The 20486-nt window shown below is 36.2% G+C and overlaps 1 protein-coding gene across 1 annotated transcript in view; it reads right to left on the bottom strand.

The window, feature by feature from the left end:
- Positions 1 to 19846, bottom strand: part of LOC143557393 (lupeol synthase-like) — a 29322-nt gene extending 9476 nt beyond the window's left edge. Inside the window, exons 1-15 of the mRNA XM_077046477.1 lie at positions 19774 to 19846; positions 19230 to 19437; positions 4479 to 4664; positions 4282 to 4371; positions 3991 to 4191; positions 3774 to 3862; positions 2771 to 2936; positions 2493 to 2681; positions 2300 to 2413; positions 2085 to 2204; positions 1880 to 2002; positions 1696 to 1794; positions 1541 to 1597; positions 1385 to 1431; positions 1140 to 1283 (exon numbers count right to left, since the gene is read on the bottom strand). Of these exons, the coding sequence (XP_076902592.1) occupies positions 1140 to 1283; positions 1385 to 1431; positions 1541 to 1597; positions 1696 to 1794; positions 1880 to 2002; positions 2085 to 2204; positions 2300 to 2413; positions 2493 to 2681; positions 2771 to 2936; positions 3774 to 3862; positions 3991 to 4191; positions 4282 to 4371; positions 4479 to 4664; positions 19230 to 19430 (1826 nt within the window). The 5' untranslated portion in view covers positions 19431 to 19437; positions 19774 to 19846. The remainder of the gene's footprint in view (positions 1 to 1139; positions 1284 to 1384; positions 1432 to 1540; positions 1598 to 1695; positions 1795 to 1879; positions 2003 to 2084; positions 2205 to 2299; positions 2414 to 2492; positions 2682 to 2770; positions 2937 to 3773; positions 3863 to 3990; positions 4192 to 4281; positions 4372 to 4478; positions 4665 to 19229; positions 19438 to 19773) is intronic.
- Positions 19847 to 20486: the final 640 nt, after the last annotated feature.

Genomic DNA, 20486 nt, shown 5'->3' with positions numbered 1-20486 from the left:
CATTTTGTGATGTTTTCTATATCCCAAAGTTGAAGACCAATCTTCTTAGCTTGGGAAAGTTAGATGAAGAAGGATGTAAGATTGAAATAGCCAATGGGACATTTAGGCTATATGATCAGAAAGAGAGATTGTTGATGAAGGTTCAGAGAAATCTGAACATGACGAACAACATCAAGCTTCATGTATGTTGTAATCCTAATAACTTTGAAGTTGAAAAGAAATAAAGTTATGATGTGAAACCGATTATGAAAGTGAAGGAAATTCAGTTTGGAACGATCCCGAATGATTTATTTGGAGTTCGTGAGAGTATTGATCAAGAACGAGTTAATGAGAAGAAGCGATTCGAGAAAGAAAATGGCAATGTGGTTTCAAAGTTAAGTACGAAAGGAACGAATGCTAAGTTTGAAGAATCGGTGAAGCAAGTATGCTATAGTCAGTTGAAAAGGTGGAACAAATGCAAGAATAAATACAATTCAAGATTAAGGGGGTGAATGAAGGATTAATCTTGAATATTAATAAAGTTAAGGGTTTATTATGTTATATTTATTTTACCTGATTGAATTGTAGTAGGTTTAGGAAAGGTATGTCTTGAAGAGCAAGTTTAGTGGGTCTATATATAGGGTATAGATTATTAGTTTTATTAGAGAGAGTCAAGAGAGGTCACTTCTTCTTGTATGTTCGTGTAGTTATGTTCGTTTGTTAAGTTTGCTTGGTTATATGAAAAGAGTCGAGGGTTGTCACTCCAATATCGCATGTTTGTTTATGTGTTCGTTCGTTTGATATGATTGGTTGATTCGTCTGGGCCAACACCGGACAACAAATGACGATTAGCAGTTTGGCAACAATCAGACTCAAATTCCATTATCTACAGCTCCGATTATGTCATTGAAGATTTGCCTCCGGTTTAAGTCATGTCTATTTTTATCCTTATTTAATGTGAGACATGAATATCACTAATTGAGTTAATTTACATGTTTATTTATGTATTTAATCTCATTAATTAAGTATGTTTTCAATTTCGATGATTTAGCAAAATTTGTCAAATTTAAAAGATTTACGTTTTTCCTTAGAAATTGCTTTTGTTTATCTTTTGTGCTTCCACTCTACATCTTACTCGAATTGAAAGAAGACATGCTTACCATGAACCATCAGGGTTTTGTGTGTCATGAATGTACTTCAGAGCCCTTGAAATGCAATTTTCAATCTCCTTCGTTCTATGCCTGGGGTGCAACTTCTTAAAGAGCGCCAAACCTTGGATGGCAGATGATGTGCATTCCAAATACCTGCAACAATAATAGATTTAGTAAATTCTTTATCTTAGAGAAACAAAAACCATTTAAACATGATGAGCATTAACACAAAATAATTTAGGTTCGAATCATACTCTCTTTCTATCAACACATCTTCAAAAAACTCTGTTGGATTGAACTTCTGTAATTCACAATGAACATACAATGTAGTTACGATTTATTTTTGGCATGCTAGTTTTGTTTTGTGTTTTCACTAAATATATAGTTTCAAATAAAGAAACATTAAGAACCTCAAGCCAAGAATATGCTCTCTGTGGTTCCCAAGCTGGAAAACCTCCATTTTCACTCTACATTTAATTTACAAAACATTACATCAGAGTAATATCCCATACGTTGAATTCATATTGAACAATGCCAATATAACATAATAATGTTGATGACATACCTGCAATGAAAGAATAACATTGACAGCGTCGTGGAGACACTCAGTTTCAAGTTTCTCACCAACAAGTTCTTGGCTCATTTTTGAATATAAAAGTGAAACCTATAAAACAAACATCAATTTAAAGAAGATAGATTATGGTATCATTATCAAAAAGCATTGGTACTTATTACAACTAAACAAGAACCTTCAAGCCTTCCGCTGTACAATCTGAAACTTGCCAACCGTGGTCTTGAATGGAAAAGGTCCAAGCGCCTTTGGAAGTGTGTCTGTACATTTTACTGAAATCTCCAGGGGGGTTATCGCGAACCTGAAGACATTTAATATGTATATACAGTTTAATTTGTATGACCTTTTTCATATTTTTTTAAGAAGGTTTCTTGTTGTCATACCTGTGAGGATTTTACAAAGTCATGCGCTTTTTTAAGAGTTGGTCCGTATTCTTTTGTTAGATTACTTGACATAATCGCCTGAATAGCAAAGGCTGCATCCCACATTTGACAGCCAAAACTCTGAAAAATCAACATTTAACATGTACGCTTGACAAAAAAAATTAAAAATAACACATGAATGAATGACCAAAATTTGGTAACAAGTTACTAAAAACCTGCATTTTCATTCCATCTTCGGCAACCCAAAAATAGTCAGGTATTCTTGCAAGATGATGCTTATAAGCATCCCCGTTTGGATCTTCCACCCAAGTCGCAATCAAGCATACAACCTTCAAAAATTATTTTTTTACTGTTAAAGTTAGGACAACTGAAATAGGTTATGTTTTTCTTATGGAAACAAATTAAAACCTTTTCCACACATCCAATGCAAAGATATCTACTACTCTGATCTTCATAGTGAACATGCTCCATTGTGACTTTTAAGGCCCTTTCTCGTAATTTCGAAAAGGGCCAACGTGCTAAGATCGGTTCAGCAACGTTATGAAGAACGTCCCATACCATATCCTGAACAAGAGGATGCGGATAGTAGAGATCTTCCTGAAATACATCATCACCACATGATATATATTTTGCATATTTTGTTATATTGAAATGACAAATATGAGCCTTTTTAGGATAAATTAAACCTTCGCACAACTATTTCGGGCGTTATTCCAAATAATGTCTTCATACGGCTCTGTATAAATCTCTTGCCTTAGCGCTTTAACCAAACTAGTTATTCTTCCCACAAATCTTTTGCCATATAAGTATGACATTGGCATGTAAACTAAGCGACAATAACAGAGCATTTTGCTTGTGTTTTTACATTAATGGCATTATTAGTTGAATTTTATTGAGATTAAATATAGTACAAAGAGAACTGAAACTACCCTAACTAATATAGCACAGGGAGAAGACATAGTATGAAAATGATGTTTATTTTCTCACTCGAAACATAACAAGACAATGCATATAAATGACAACCACATGCCCTTTAGCTATACTAACAATTAACAATTACCACATGATAATAACAAACTACATAAATACTAATTATCAATTAATATTATGCGCTTAATATTCTAGCATGCCATCAAGCTAAACGTGATTTAGATTAGATGTTTAGCTTGACAAAAAAGAGTGCAACAAAAAAAACAACCATGATAAGTAGACTCTCAAACTGGGACTAAAATGTGAATGATCTTAGCATTGAGATTTCACCCTTTTCTTCTCTCCATTATTCTTCATATGTCTTCTTTTACATTGCAGACTAGTGTTGTATTTATGGTTCCGGTCTTTAAAGTTTAGGTTCGGTACTTATTCAAACAAACTGAAATGATTCGGTCACCTTAAGTGTTTGAATCCATATTTCCCCATATTATATTAAAATATAAAGAAACAAGAAACTAGCTTACAATAATCTAGGCTCTGGAGGTCTTGCGACATAATATGAAATTAATGTTAATGTATGATAGTAATATATCAATATCTTATTACCCATTACATTAAAATTAACTATCAATATTTGGTAATAATAAACCACACAAATGCTACTTTAACTAATGGTATGATGCTTAATATTCTTAACAGATTACATAATACCAATTAGAAAAATTATCCAAGAAAGAGGTCGCTAGATGTAAAAAAAACTAACCTGGATGAATCGGGAAAAATTTAGGGAGGAGCCAAAATTCAGGTGGCATAGGGTTACAACCTGACCACTCGTATACTCCAAGTACCTACAAAGGCACAAAAGATATTGGATATATATCTTCTAAAACGTTGCAGTTGACATACATATATAAACTATGTTAATGTAAGCGAAATGAAAACAAATGTGCAAGAATCACAAGCCAAAGAAACGGACAGTGAGCCAAAACTTCCCCCACGAAGGAGTCCCAATTGCACCACCATGGTCAAGGATCCATTTACGACCTTTAACCACTGCCATGTTCTCTGCACCACTATCGGCTTCTTCTCCAAGCAATCTCAAGGTAATGTAACTAAGTACTGATCCAAACATTGTGCTGTGACCCTCAATATGTAATCCCCAACCTCCATCTTCATTCTGTGATCATAAAGTCAAAATCAAAACAAAACCGAATGGAATATAAAATCATAACATATACTATAAAAATATACAAAATCTATATAGTACCTGATGGTTATATATGTAGCGTTTGATTTCCAGTTGATGTGCTGGTGTTAGAATTGCAGTCATGTCTCCTGTCACATATAGTGCTATCACCTGTGTATATATATAAACATATTACTAAATCAAACAAATATTATATACTTGGGTAACATATGCATATTATTATTAGTGTGTACGATTAATGATCCTAACGTAGTTACCAGTGGAGGAAGGAAGAACAAAGGGCCAGCGGATTCAGCAGGCCAGTGGCCATCATGGGCCTGGATAGTGGAGTAGAAGCTAATGGCTGTTCTGAGTGTAATTGTGACTGCTTCATTTGTTACTTCGTCTGTTTCTTCCAATTTTATTGCTTCTGGTATTTCTTTAACTTGGTTCTCCTTTTTTAACTGAGTTCACAAACAAATAGAAAGTATTAAAATAAGATTAAAAAAAATGACAATTTTTTTGAGGGAAAAGTATAGTGGGCGAAGTAATAGCCAATGTTTTGAAATCCGGGCTGGACTAGTCGGTCAATGCAGTTGAACCGGGATCCAGTGTCATCAGCAATGTGTGAGTTTAATTTGATAACCAAACTACACGTAAAGGCTAATTTGATAACCAAACCATGCATGAAGACTAGTAATAAACCATTCAACAACTTTTGTGGTGACTTGTATGGCTTTAACTTTACCAGCTTTGAGTTACAATTTGTAGCAATTTAACTATTAAAGGTAAATTGGTTTTAAATAATTTCAACTATGTCTTTTTGACAAGACTTTCTCATGTAATGAATAGAATAGGCCCGATAGCTATAAAAACAAATAACAATCTCAATTTAACACTTAGCTAGTGATAGTTCTAAGCATGGGCGGATTTAGGGCTTAGCGACGGTGGGCCTGTGCCCACCGTCCGGCTACCGGAGTACCGTTTTTATACCTATGTGTTAGTTTATGATTAGTCTAACATTCAGCCCTTGCCCACCGTCGGTTCAGATTGATGCTTCGTGTTTTTTTCCGACAGCCGGAAGTGACTGTAGCGAGTTGTGACAGAGTAAATTGGTAATGGGTGGGGAAGGTAAGTGAAAAGGCAAAAAGGAAGATGATAGGTTATGAAACACATATATTTAATTATTTTGTCGTTACTATTTTGAAATGTTTATTTCTTTTTATTAACTTTTAAAAAACTTGCGGACCACATACACTTAGCCCTGCAACAAGAGTTGGTAAACTTTATTATATTGAATTCCAATAGAGATTTAAGTTGTTTTATACTTTAGTAACTTATATGGTTTAATGTTTAAATACTTAACATTTTGTTTATTTTATTTCATAGTTTTTATTTATAATTTATTTTATTTGATTTTGGGTATAATTTTTAACAAAAGTTAAATAATTATAATATAATATAATGGTAATGTTGATTTATAAATGGTGTGTGAAAAAGAAAAATACTAATTTACTCTTTCATGTGTCGTGAAAGATCATTCTGCTCTAGGTTTCCGGAATGGTTGGCCGACCATGTTCTCTTTGACCCGACCCATTTTTTTACCAGATCCATTCTCTGCCCACCGTAGCAAAAATTTCTGGATCCGCCACTGGTTCTAAGTAAAAGTTTATTTGTTTCCAACAATCCATGACTAACGGATTGTTAACTTCGTTAGTTCGATTGTCACGCTTTGTTGTCAAAAATTTGATCATGTGACGGGTTACGTAGCATCTGTCTCACCACAACTAGAAACTATCACCACCTATCCATCTTCTTCTCCAGCCGCACCACGTCGGAAACCTGCAACTCATACATAATCTACCGCGGAGACAGATTCAGTTGTGCTTTGTTTTGTTTTGTTTTGACCTAATAATAACACACTCGTTTTTTCAATAGTGTTTTGTTTTGATAAGAAAGAAAGAGAGAGTTTATGGGTGTGAGATAATATTATGGCAAAAGGTTGTGTTGTGTATGAGATACACACGCATTATATAGTGTGTGTATTCTCATGCACACATTCATTTATAATCGGCCCAATGGGCTCTAAGTACATGTGGCATTGTGCCCAAACATACATAAGTAAACAAACATACAACATAAACGAAACATAAGTTACAAATACGAAAGAATTTTCTTGTTAAGTCTTTCGTATTTGTAACTTATGTTTCGTCTATGTTGTATGTTTGTTTACTTATGTATGTTTGGGCCCAAGGCCATATGTAGTTAGAGCCCATTGGGCCGATTATAAATGAATGTGTGCATGAGAATACACACACTATATAATGTGTGTATCTCATACACAACACAACCTTTTGCCATAATATTATCTCACACACATAAACTCTCTCTTTCTTTCTTCTTGTTCTCGGCCGAAATAATTCATGCGTACTCCGAGGCGTAATGATGCTTACATAATAGACATGAATAGCTCTTACTCACGTAAGATCGCTTCCTGTTTATTATCTAAGGCCTCGAAGAACGACTCATCTCTATGACATAGACGTCTCGGTCATGTGAATTTTAAAAATCTAAAAAAATTGGTTAAAGGAGAACATGTGAGGGGATTGCCTGTTAAATCTTTTTCTTGCATTGAAAAATGTATTTCATGCTCTAAATGCAAGCAACACAAGCTTCCTCACAAACCCAGGTTGATCAACTCAATAGATTCCATTCTTCAGCTGTTACATATGGATTTGTTTGGTCCTATCCATCCTATGGCAATCGGCAGAAAAGCCCATTGTCTTGTTATTATTGATGACTTTCCCGTGATGACTTTCACGTTTCAGCTGGACATTCCTTTTAGGGCACAAGGATGAAACCGCGCAATTTCTAATCAAGTTCATTACGTTGGTTGAGAGACAGACGGATAAGAAGGTGAAGTGTATACGAAGCGACAACGGAACTTAATTTTGCAACCGAACAGTAGACAACTTCTGCAGTTCAAACGGAATAGAACGTCACTTCGGTTCTCCTTATACTCCGCAACAAAATGAAGTAGCTGAGCGTCAAAACCGTACACTGATTGAAGCTGCAAGAACAATGTTATCAGACTCCAAGCTTCCACTGTTCTTTTGGGGTGAAGCAATCAACACGGCTTGCTTCATTCAAAACCGTTTACTCGTTAACAAGCGTCTGAAGAAGACTCCTTACGAAGTCTACTATAAGACGAAGCTGCTAGTCAACTACTTCAAGACTTTTGGATGTCCCTGCACCTTGCTCCATACCGGTGCTCAGCCTGATCCCAAATTTGCTGAAAGGCTTATGAGTGTTACTTCGTTGGGTACGCATCCAATAAAACCGCTTATCGAGTCTACAAAAAGAAGACCAAGCTAATTTTGGAGTCCTACAACGTTGACTGGCAAGAGCTAAATGTTACTGACGCCCACACGGGACCAGATTGGTTGTTTGATTGCGATTACTTGTTCAACCAGTTTCGCGGCATGTCTATTCCACCACCTGCAAGTACTCAAGTTCCATCTTCTTCACAAGAACCTTTGTTGATGCAAACACTAATAAATAGACTGTCTGAGGTCGATCTCTCTGTTATGCCTGCAATACCTGCACCACCTGCAATTCCACCTCCACCTCCACCTCAAGAGAATAATCAAGTTGTTAACAATCATGCTCCTCAAGTTGCTCCTCAAGCTGCTGATTCAACTGAATTAGTTGTTATCGAAGATGTGTCCGACACAGGTTCAGATGACTCATTCCAGTCTGCTGACAATATGGAACAACATCAGAGTGAACCTGTAGCAGATCTTCAGATAGCTCCCAGTGTGGTAGAATTTGTTGCCACACCTCCCTCTGCTGATGAAATTGTTCAAGTAGTTACTCCTGTTGAAGAACCTGCTATGGTGATTCTGACCACACTGCAACAAATCCTATAAATACCATTGTTGTTCCATATGGTGAAGAAGATCTCTGGGAAGAACAAATTTCTCAAGAGAATAGAGTTGATCAACCTGACTCTGTTTTTTCAACTATCGACATTCTTAAAGGCACTCCTCGCATCTTCCATCCATTGAGAATCTCTCTGTAAAAATTCAAGCAGAGCCAGTCACCATTTCGAAGACATTCCTCAGTTGCCCATTCATCGATGTCATCCCACAGAGAACATCATCGGTTCTCCATCTGCCGGAATCCAAATGAGAAGCAAATTTGGTGCCATTAACAAATGTCTTTTTGCATGTTTTATTTCACAGGTTGAGCCGAAGGATCACAGAGTGGCCCTGAAAGAAAACTCGAGGTTTGAGGCTATGTAAGAAGAACTGTTACAATTCAAGAAGCTTCATGTTTAGAGATTGGTCAAGATGTCACCGAATAAGAAACCAATTAGGACAAAGTGGGTCTTCGTAAACAAGAAAGATGACAAAGGGGTTATTATAAGAAATAAGGCAAGATTGGTTGTACAAGGTTTCTCTCAGCGTGAAGGCCTTGATTATGATGAAACTTATGCACATGTGTCTAGGCTTGAAGCAATTAGTCTTTTTCTAGCCTATGCCTCGTACATGAATTTCAAAGTGTACCAAATGGACATGAAGGCTGCCTTCTTGTATAGGAAAGTAAAGGAGGAGATCTACGTGAAGCAACCACCAGGTTTTGAAGATCCTGATCGTCCAAACCATGTTTACCATCTTGATAAAGCTTTTTGTGGCCTGCACCAAGCACCTCGTGCATGGTATGCTACGCTAGCAGGACATTTGCTAAATAACGGCATAGAATAGGAGTTATCGATCAAACACTATTTATCAAGAATGTAAAGGGTGATCAGATCTTGGTCCAAGTGATGACATCATTTTTGGATCTACATCTGATAAACTGTGTAGAGAGTTTGCCGAGGTCATGCAAAGCCGGTTTGAGATGAGCTCGTTAGGAGAGATGACTTTCTTTCTAGGTCTTCATGTTGAACAAAAGGAGGACGGGATTTTAATTCATCAAGAAAAATATGTTCGAGACATTGTCCAAAAGTTTGGGTTCAAAGACTCCTCTCCTTTTATCACTTCGATTGCTACCAGGTCTGTGCTTGCTCCAAATCCGTCAGGGACTCCAGTTAATCAACATCTCTACAGATCCATGATCGGCTCCCTGATATATCTCACTGCCAGCAGGCCGGACAACATGTCCCCTGTCTGTCAGTGTGTCAGATATCAATGTAATCCGAAAGAGTCCCACCTAACCGCTGTTAAGAGCATCTTTCGGTACCTTAAAGGAAACCTTGCTTAGGTCTTTGGTATCCCAAAGACTCCCCTATGGTACTGCATGCTTACACCGATAGCGATTATGGGGGATGTAATCTTGATTAAAAGTCAACATCAGGAGGATGTTAGTTCCTGGGTGATAGGTTGATCTCCTGGGTATTGTTAAAAACCCCGTTCAGTATTCTAAGACAAAGCACATTGACATACGAATGCATTTCATTCGTGATTGTTATTACCGGAAACTTGTCACAATTGAACAGGTTCATTCTGATTACAACTTTGCGGACCTGTTTACAAAAGCCTTTGATCGTGCCCGATTTTTGTATTTAGTTGAGTCATTGGGCATGATCTCTTTTGTTCAAAATTAAGTATTTTTTAAAAAAACTTTAATTTTTTTCTTTAATTTTTACTTCTTAAGTTTTTTTTCTAGTTTATTTTAAAGTGTTTTAAATTCTTTTTAATTTTTTTTAAAATTTAAAATAAAATATTCCTATCTTTTAATTTTAATCTTACTTTTCATCTTTTGAATAGAAAATTGTAAATATTTTTTTAAATATGTCACAATTTTAGAGGATAAAATGAGTTAAATTTGACTCACCAAAAAGATTTTCACTTTGGCTTTAAGAAAAACAGAAAATTAAATCATTTGACTTGCCAAAAATATTTTATATTTTATCTCTTTCTATTTTGCTTAGAAAATCTTAAAATGGATCAATTGTATTCTCTTGTTTAGAGGGAGCTCCTGCTTAGAGGGAGTCAGATGATATAAAAATTATAAAATTTTGAGAAATTGATCCGACATTTGAAAAATGATAAGAGATTGTCTTTAGTGATCCTAGCACATGAAAATAGTAGATCAAAAGCCAACAGGATCATTGATTGACGTGTAGATAGACTTGACAAATGAGTAAATAGCATAGTGATATAAACTTAAATACTCTCCTATGCTAGTGGTTACACTCTTATGAAGCGGTTACCGACTCCAAATAAGTCATATCAATGAAGTCAAAAATGTTAATAGTCAGTCATACACGAGCCCGTTAGTGATTAGTCACAATAAAAATTATTTCTTTCGTTGGTTTCAAATATTGAAAAATATCAAAATTTATTGAAAAAGCAGAAAAACTGCAAAATGCTCAAAAAGTATTCAAAAATCAACAACAAAAATGTTGATAATTTATCAAACAAAAAGGGCTATATTAGAACCACGTAACGTGAGGCAAACAAGTAAGTCCTAAACACTTTATATGAAGGCGAGTAAGTCCGTATGGCTAGTAAGTCCATGGTTCAACCTTTAAATATTGTTTGAAAGAAAAGTTTGCAAAAGGTTTATAAAAGCTCAAAATGTTTTGATCAATCATTAAGGGGACGGAGTCAATCCGGGGTGATACTGATGAACACAAAATATGCCTGAGGTATGGAGTTTGTAACATGTCGGATTAACAGGGGACCACACAAGTATTGAGCCTAATTCATACCTTAACGTATCACAGTGAAATCTAAATACTTGTTAAGTTTACAGTGAACAAAATATATCTGCAATCGACTTTGGGTTCTTGGCATAATAATATCCAAATAGAAGTGTGATCTAGGACACCATAGATAATGTGATTCCATGTCGTGATATTTCTCACTAAAAACTAGTATCTATCTAATTATGTAAATTAATTAACTTTTTTTTCCGCGAATGCCTCATATTAATTAACTAATATAATTAATGTAATATTAATTTAATCTTTACTTCAAATTTCAATTGTAATCTTAATTTTTAAGTTTTTATTTACATGTTAAAATTAGTTTAACTTGTATTAATTTTAATTTCATTTTTATTTTATTTATTTTTAGTTTTTAATTTCATGTTTAAACTTTAATTTGTTGTTGTTTTATTAACTTGTATTAGTTTACCTTTAATTTTAATATTTTTAGTTTTTATTTAACTTGTATTAGTTTACCTTTAATTTGTTTTATTTCTAATTACTTTTAATTTTATGTTTAAACTTTATCTTTGTTGTTGTTTTTTTTTATTTTATTTTATTTTTAACCTTATTTTAATTTTAAAATTTTATTATATTTTTGTTTTCGTTTTAAATTTTTAATTTTATTTTTATGTGTCTAGTTAAATGGGTTAATGTTTTACAACAAGTTCCTCTATGCAATGTTTGTTAAGTGTTGACCCGACAAAAATATATCTTGTATATACTTGAAATGCTTGGATTCGGTGGGTAAATATTTTGCGGGTTTAAATTTGTACATATTTTCAGAGTTCGGGGGTCGAGAATGTAAAATTGTTTATAACTCGAGATTTTTGACCCCATCGCGAGATAGGTTGACCCTATAAAGAGGTCATTCAAATATTTCTTTCACTTTATCCACTCACAACCTTATCCACTCCTTTTTCTCTCTTACTTTTTTCTCTACACTCCACTGCCACCATCGCCTATAATTTTCAAGATCAGTGCTCAAGATCTTCAAACATACACATGAATCTGCTTCATCGCTACAGTTAATCATCATATAAACATGAAAAAATTTCCCGTGGTAAAGATTTACAGCTTTTGTCCATGTTATTATGCTTCTGGGCCAATGAATAGTTCCCGTCGGAACTGTTCATGCCCAATTGGTCATATTATTGTTGTTCTTTGTCTAAATTGATGATAGATTATGATTGTCGATACCATTTAGAGTCTATGTGTTGATTGAATTGAGTTTTTTTGGTTGTTTATACAGTTTTTGATTTTTAGGCTTTTCTGTGTTCTTTTGGATATAATAAACCCAGTTTTGTGTTTAAGTGTGCTTATACTCTGCCTAGATCTTCATATTGCATGAAGATGAACCCAGAAAACTATATAAGGGTTGAGATTATGATGTTTTTAAGTTTAAAGGCTTGCATTGAATGGCTCTGTGGTTATGAATGGGAAATTGATTAAGGATTGAATCTCTGAAAAAATGTTAAGGTCAAAACATTCGAATGACCATTCAAATCAAATGGGCATTCGATTCGAATGATCATTCAAATCAAATTGATATTTGCTATGAGATTTTAAAATTTGATCAAGTAAAATGTTTTCGAATGTATGTGTATTCGAATAGGGAGACTTGTTGTGTGATAATATGGTAAAGTACAGTGCATTCGAATGGTCATTCCATTCGAATGACCAGAATGACAACAAAAATTAACAGGTGTCGTGTATTCTAATGTAGTTATATTCGAATGACATATGGTATTCAAATGAACTAAACCATTCATTCGAATGAACAAGTTGTGGTGTAAAGATGTGTTAAGTTCAAGGCATTCGAATGGAAGATAAATCCTTTCTGAAAGAGCAAGTCATGATGATTCGAATCTCTTATGATCAATGAATCAGGGACACTAAAGTTTAAATGGTTTTCTAATCTAATGAGAAACTTATGTTAATCTAATAATATTGTGTTCGAATTAAATTAACATTCGATTCGAATAGATGTTCATTCGATTCGAACATTCTTTACTTATAATATTTCTAGACCTATTCAGTTTGGATTATACTTCACTCTCAAAGGGTTACACATCATGATTCGATTCGAATGACCATACCTTAGACCTTTCGATCAGCTTTTCATATTTGCTTTGATTCGAATGCTTTATACTTAGACAAATTTTCTGTTGAGTATAACTTTTGTACATAAGTTTTGTATAGTTTATTTTTGCTATCTTTCAACTCAATTATCAACACTAATGCTTCTTTTGTGTCTTAATAGGGTCATAATAGTTCTTGCCCTTTGGAAATCCCAAGAAAGAAAAAGTTTAAAGTTTTCATATCTATGATTAAGGGATTACAAACTTGTCCACTATCCTACGCAATCTCTGTTGATCCAAAATTCACTATTCTTGGCAAGAATAGTTCTGGACAAAGGAAATAACAAGGAAAGGCAGTTCTAAAATAACCTCAGAGATTGATGGGTTGAAGGTGATTGTGAATGAGACGGTTATTAGACAGACATTACAAATAGATAACAATGCAGATGACCCATGCACTACCTTTACAAAAGAACAAATAACCGATTACTTGGATGAGATAGGTTATGATGTGAAGTGGTCAACATGTGAGAAGAATCACTTGCCCGTATACTGGAGGCTACTATTTCATATAGTAGCTAACTGTCTATCTTCTCAGAAGGGCGGATTTGATAAGTTAAATGTCGACTGGGTGAGAGTTATGTTATGTTTAACGAGGAAGAGGAAGTACAACTACTCTCAGCTATTCTTCAAGTATATACAGCAAAATGTACTTGCCAAAGAAAGAAGAATGATGTATCCTCGTTTCATCCAATTAATTTTGGATCACCTGCTCCCAGATACACCCAAACCTTTGCATGCAGATGAGGTTGATGAAGAGGGAAATAAAGTTGAATTCGTTAAGCCATTTCACGTAAAATTCGTCAAACAATCTGTTTGTTCTAAAGTTTATCCTTAAACCACCCTCTAGGAGGAGTTCTTACAAGTACAAGGGTAAACAGCCAGGTGAAAAGTTTGGTCAGTTTGAGAAGACTGAGACTGATAGTGAAGAAACTGAGGTTAAGGAAGAGGAAGGAGATGATGATGATGATGATGATGATCCTGATGATGGTCAGGATGAAGGTGATGAGCAAGAGGAGGAAAAACAGGAGGATGAGCCTGTTGATGATCCAAAAAGAAGCATGACAAGAAAAAGAGGAAATCCGGAGAATCCTCTAAGAGTTCTGCTGCTGAGGAAGAGGAGGAAGACGAGGAGCCAGAGCGTCCTCTCAAGCGTTTAAAGAAGACGATGGATTCCAAGAAGTCCTCATATTCAAAGGTGCCTCAATCTAAGGTATTTTTTCCTTCGATTTCTGAGATGATGCGTGACCAAGTAGCACAAACCACCACACCACAAACCACCACCATACCCGACCCACACATAGGATCACCAACCTCATTAGCCAAAACCATAGAAGCCCTTAAAGCCAAACAGATTAAATTCACCAAAACCCAAACCCCAATCTCACCTAAAACTAAGCCCAAAACCAAACTCACCTCACCCAAAGTCCCATCCAAAACCAAACCTAGAATCATCCTTAAAACCAAACCCAAACCTAAGAAACCATCACTCTTAGATGAACCCATCACCTCACCTGAAACCTCCCCAACTCACTTAGATGAACCCATAACGTCCATATTTGAAAACATTCCCACAACCACCCAAGCCAAAACCATCATATCCCCTATGACCACCGCACCCGTCACCTCACCTACATACCGATTCGCCTCACCAATTAGAGATACCTCGTTCTGGTCCTCTACATTTACATTATCTAGCTAAACCCAAACCACCACAACTAGCCTACCTCTAACCACAACCACACCAACCAGCCTACCCTTAACCATAACCACATCATTCCCTACCTTAACCCTAACCTTATCCATAACAACCACACCACACTCAACCATATCAACCATACTTCCCTCAACCCTTAGAAGCCCTTTCATTGCTGTCACTCCCATATCAAGTGCGAAATCGAAGACGTCTCCAGTGTTCAATGATCCTGTCCTTGATAGGATTAAGGCACTGTAAGAGGCAATGAGAACCGTGCAAAGCGGGAGCTCATATTGATCAAATTTCTCAAAGATCAACAACCCATCAACCAAGAAGCTACTAGGCAAGGAGACGCCCTCACTGATCAATTGGCCATTCTACAAGAAAGGCGTGATCTTGATCAAGCTCAAATTGCTAGTCAAAGGGATTGGATCAACTTGTTGCAGCAACGTATCAACAATCAGCAAGAGTTAATCAACAAGAATACATTACAAAATTTTAATCAACATGTTGGGTTAGAGAAGCTTGAGTCGAGGGTTACAAAGTTGGAAACTGATCTTCCTTCCTCCTCTACATTTGCAAGTGAGTTCAGAAGGGAACTTGATTCCACTCTTGACAAAGTGTGGATTGATTTTGAGCGTTTGGGCTCTAGAGTAAGTGGTTGGAAGGTAGTGAGAGCAAGGATGTGAGTAGATTGATGGGTGAAAGCGTTCGACTGCGTGATTTAGTTGAGCAGCTTGAAGAAAAGATGGAAGAAGAACATGATAGGCAAGGACAAGTGAACGAGTCCTTGGTCAACTGATACCTTGTTGTTATGGAGGTTATGTGGTTGACTGATGAAGATGTTGAGAATCTGAGGGTTCACTTGATGGAAACCTTTCGAGGGTTTCTATGTGTAGCTGAGCCAAGGGCCGAGCAAGTCAACCGACGACAACCCATTCTTGCTCGTTTGGCCTTTGATGCTGAAAGGGTCAGAGCTCTTGGAAAAATTCATGGTTTCATCTACACAAGAGAACCTAGAAAGGATGGAGGTGAAGGAGGTTCTGGTGCTAAGGCTGCTGATAATGAGCCTGCAGTTGTTGTTGGAACCGTCGTGGGTACTAAGCCTGTAGTAACTACTGCTGCTTTATCTGGGCAGGACAGTTCTACAAACTCACCACTTTTTGCGCCCACAACTAGTGCACAAGTAAGTACCATGGTTACAAATTCCTTGATTTTTTATGCTGGTCCACAACAAGAAACTCAAGGTGACGACGGTGATGATGGTGATGACGATGGTAACGATGATGAGTCGGATGATGAGAATAATGATGATGATGATAATGGTTATAAGAAGAAGGATGACGAGGATGATGACCACGAGTATGACAGTTACGATGAACCTCGTGGTGGAAACGGTGATGATAGTGGTGATGGTAGTGGTAGTGGTAGTGGAGATGCTGAGAAAACTAAGTAGACGGACGCTGCGGTGGAGGCTGAAATCGCCTATTTATTTTAACGTGTGTTCTTTTGCAGGTACCAAACCTTCAGTTAAGAAAGCCGTGGAATAAAATAAAGAAGACAGTGATGATGGCATCAACTATTCCCCTGACCCCGACACACCGGTCAGAGAGAACGTTGAGCCGGCTGCTGAAGAGCCAGTTGTCACTCCAGCTGCTAATCCTGCTCGAAGAAAGTCAAGAAATGGCACCAAATACTACAGTGTGAGCAGGATGGGAAGCTTAAGATGGAGGTCAAAGCCATACCATGATTCTGATCCTATTCTATACGTAAAATGGCACAAAGATAGCAAAAGTTGGGCTATCCGACGTGCCAATGGGGAACTGACATATCTCACATATAGATATATGCACACGTTATCCGTACTCGACATGAACTACTTTCGAAAGACCATAGCTCGAGACGATAGAAAAGACACCACGTAATCATGGTTCAAGAACAGGTTCTTGAGGAGAGAGTGGAGGAAGTACTACCCGAAATTTGCGGTCAATCCGGGTAGATCGTACAAGTCAAAGAAGATCAACCCCTTCACCAACAAGCCGTCCAAGGGTAGAAGATACAAAATGCCTGAAGATCATGGTGAACCAATCTTCCATGGGATGCCCTTCGAATACGACTTTATCTATGACTTCATCGCCTGGGAGTTTGACAACGTGCATGGCGAGGTCATCATTCATTGCACCTGTACTCACGACCTGTGTTTCTTTGATGAGCATGAACTTTCAGGTTTTAGACTCAGCGACTTGAAGAAGCTTGTGAAGTCGCCTCTCTGTACTGTAGAAGATATCCGTCGTGACAACACAGACGCGATCGTCGGAAAATTCAACAAGTTCGTCAATCTACTTGTTGAAAAGCAACCATTTGAAGAGCCAGACGATATCTTCGATTACGAGTCGGAGTGCGAGTGGTGATGGAAGTAAATAAAGCAAATATCAAAGACTAGAGGGAGATTGTTGGGCCCTTTTCTTGTTAAATCTTTCGTATTTGTAACTTATGTTTCGTTTATGTTGTATGTTTGTTTACTTATGTATGCTTGGGCACAAGGCCACATGTACTTAAAGCCCATTGGGTCGATTATAAATAAATGTGTGCATGAGAATACACACACTATATAATGTGTGTGTATCTTAAACATAACACAACCTTTTGCCATAATATTATCTCACACCCATAAACTCTCTCTTTCTTTCTTCTTGTTCTCAGCCTAAATAACCAACAAACAAGATCCAAGATCTCGGTCCTAACTAGCTGATTCCGTCAACTAGTGTAGAGGTTGATCCAAGATAACTAGTAATAGTTAGTGTGTTGTTAGATCCGGTCAAGGGACCTACAGTTTTGTTTTGTTTTGACCTAATAATCAGCACACTCGTTTTTCAATAGTGTTTTGTTTTGATTCAAAGTGTTAGATGAATAATTCTTCTTTCAATTTTAATTTCAACGAATTTGTGAATCGGTAGAACCTAGAGCTGTTGATATTAGGTTATAGGATTTGATTCGTTAATTGAGGCGAATCTGTTTATTGATCTTTATTTTATCAGTTTTATCGATCTGGATTTCAATGTTTCTTATTAGATTTTCCTATTGAATTCACAAATCGATGGATTATACTATTCTTGAAATTAGGTTTAGGGTTTGATTTGTAAAGTTAGGCGTTTTTGTTTATTGATCTTAATTTCATGATTGATGTGTAGTTGTCTAATTTTGTGGTCAAATACTATCAATTTGTTCTTAACAACCGTTTTGATTTGAAATTGAACATACGCAATCTTTGTTAAAAGCCTAACAAGCAAGACCATAAATCTTAAGGTCCAAAGCTCTGGCACTATCAATAATGTCAATGCCAAGATCCAAGACAAGGAAGGAATCCCATCGGACTAGCGGAGGTTGATCTTTGCCGGTATAAAAAACTTGAAGATGTCCGAACTTTGCCGACTAAAATATCTAATAAGAGTCCACTCTACACTTGGTCGTCCGTCTCCGTGGTACAGGTATGCAGATTTTCCGACAAGGTGTGGTAGGAGAAGAAGGTTGGGTGGTGATGGTGGTTTTTGGTTGTGGTGAGACAAATGCCATGTAATCAAGTTTTTGACAACAAAGTGTGTCACGTAAGCATCAGAGACTAATGAAGTTAATTATATATTAGTAGCGGGCCGTTGAAAACAAATACACATTTAGTTTGGACCACCACTAACGAAGTGTCAAATTGAAACTGTTATAATATGACATAGTAGGGATTATTTAAAACTAGTTTATCATTATTATATATAATTCGTAGTTTTATAAATTTGTATATTACACTAGTTCTAAATGGTTTGTATTTATTTATAAAGTAAAACTAGTTTACCATTATTATATATAATTCGTAGTTTTATAAATTTGTATAATACACTAGTTCTAAATGGTTTGTATTCATTTATAAAGTAAAACATTTATATATTTAAACATATATATATTTGAACTTTAATTTCCTCTTATATTTTCTCATACATACATTTTTTAGAGCTGGAGGTCTCTGGAAGTCACCTCTGTATCCCATTGGATAAAGGTATGGTGTGCCTACATCCCACCCTCTTCAGACCTTAACTACTTATAACTTTAATATTGATGGGACTTCACTGGATACAATTGATTGATTTGGTAACTACTTTTAAGGACAAAAAGGAACCTTATCCCTAGTCCTCTACTACCATCGCTCAAGCAATAAATATACGAATTAGATAAAGATCTATAAAACGGTTGCAACAGTACTTATATTCTTATCATGAAGCACCATACTCGTACACCTAGTCAGCGCACATTAAATAGACCGTCCATCGGTCTGTGAAGCAGATGCATCAGTAACATCATGTCAACAATTTAATAATATATACTGTTTTCCCCCTTATAATCGACTTTCTATTTACTCTACTTATGTTAACTTTCGTAATTCGTATCTAGTGGCCGGATTTGCTTAAATGAATTACCATGATTAACTTACTTGCATCCGCATTAACAGATCAGCGCTTTGTTTGTTCTCGAACCGATTAGTTTTGAAGTTATTACGAATCTTGTCGATTTCAGCTAGTTCCTCTTCAGTTCCTGAATCCGGGTCGAACTCCCAGTGTTGGCGGCCGACATGATTGTTGGTGGTGGTTAGCCACTCTTCACCACCTCCTTCTGCTATCTTCAACTTCCACATGTTCCTACTTCAAAATTCATCAACAGTTTTGTTACCAATAGAAGAGAAACAACGATTTGTTTAACCTATTACACGTATAATTTTTTTTGAATAGCTAACGCGAACTCGGTAATTGTACTTCTAAATTTAGTCTCTTGTTTACCACTAGACTCAAACTCTCAATCACATAAGAAATGACACATTTTCTACACATCTTGATATCGATGGTACATGCACTTTGATTGTCTTGATTGTCAACCTATTGCATGCAAATACCCTGATATTACTTGCACAACCATAAATACATACATTGAGGGAGAATAATTAAGTGGTACTGGTAGGTAGGTATCTTTTGGGAAAATACCTAGTACTTAGTGGGCTCTGATATGAATGGTGGAGAGCAAGGCAGAATGCACCGTTTATATAGAAAACACATATAAGCAATGGGTTATGTAGGAAAGGTTTATATCATTGAAGTTTTATCAATTTATATAAACGTTTAATATTTATCATTATATTTTCAAAAGGCGTACGCGAGGACTTCGGCATTTAATATATGGTTGGGATGATTATTGATTACTAATGTACAATCATTTGTGTTTTAAATACATATGAATCATTAGAGAGTGATTTGTCAATCGTTCACGAGGTATAGCCAATTTGTTTATTACTTTTGAACTTTTAAGGTTTCCCGGTTGTTGCCAATATCGTTCAAATAGTTAACTTCGTTAACTTTTATCGTTGACTTAAGGGTAAACCCGTCTTTTTAGTTTGTTGAATAACTTATTATTTTTTAAACAGAGTAAATTGTCAAAATCATCTCTAAGGTTTGCTCACTTTAACGACTTTTATCCAAATAGTTTTTTAACAATTACGCCCAACCCTAGTTCATAATCTTCATCAAATCATCACCTACCCAACCTCACCTTAATTAGCAACCAAACTACCACCACCACTGCTAGAATCGAATCCCTGAAAATCGCAACACCAGCAGTCGTCCATTGCGAACCAAAACCCTAACCGCTATGGGTGAGTTTCATTTAAGATCAATGGGTTTTCGAGGGGGTTGCGAATCAA

The sequence above is a fragment of the Bidens hawaiensis genome, unplaced genomic scaffold (assembly GCF_021521415.1).
Source record: "Bidens hawaiensis isolate Kalapana, Puna unplaced genomic scaffold, B.hawaiensis_p1.1 tig00018953_1, whole genome shotgun sequence".
NCBI lineage: Eukaryota > Viridiplantae > Streptophyta > Magnoliopsida > Asterales > Asteraceae > Bidens > Bidens hawaiensis.
This window is presented reverse-complemented; position numbering and strand designations above follow the sequence as displayed.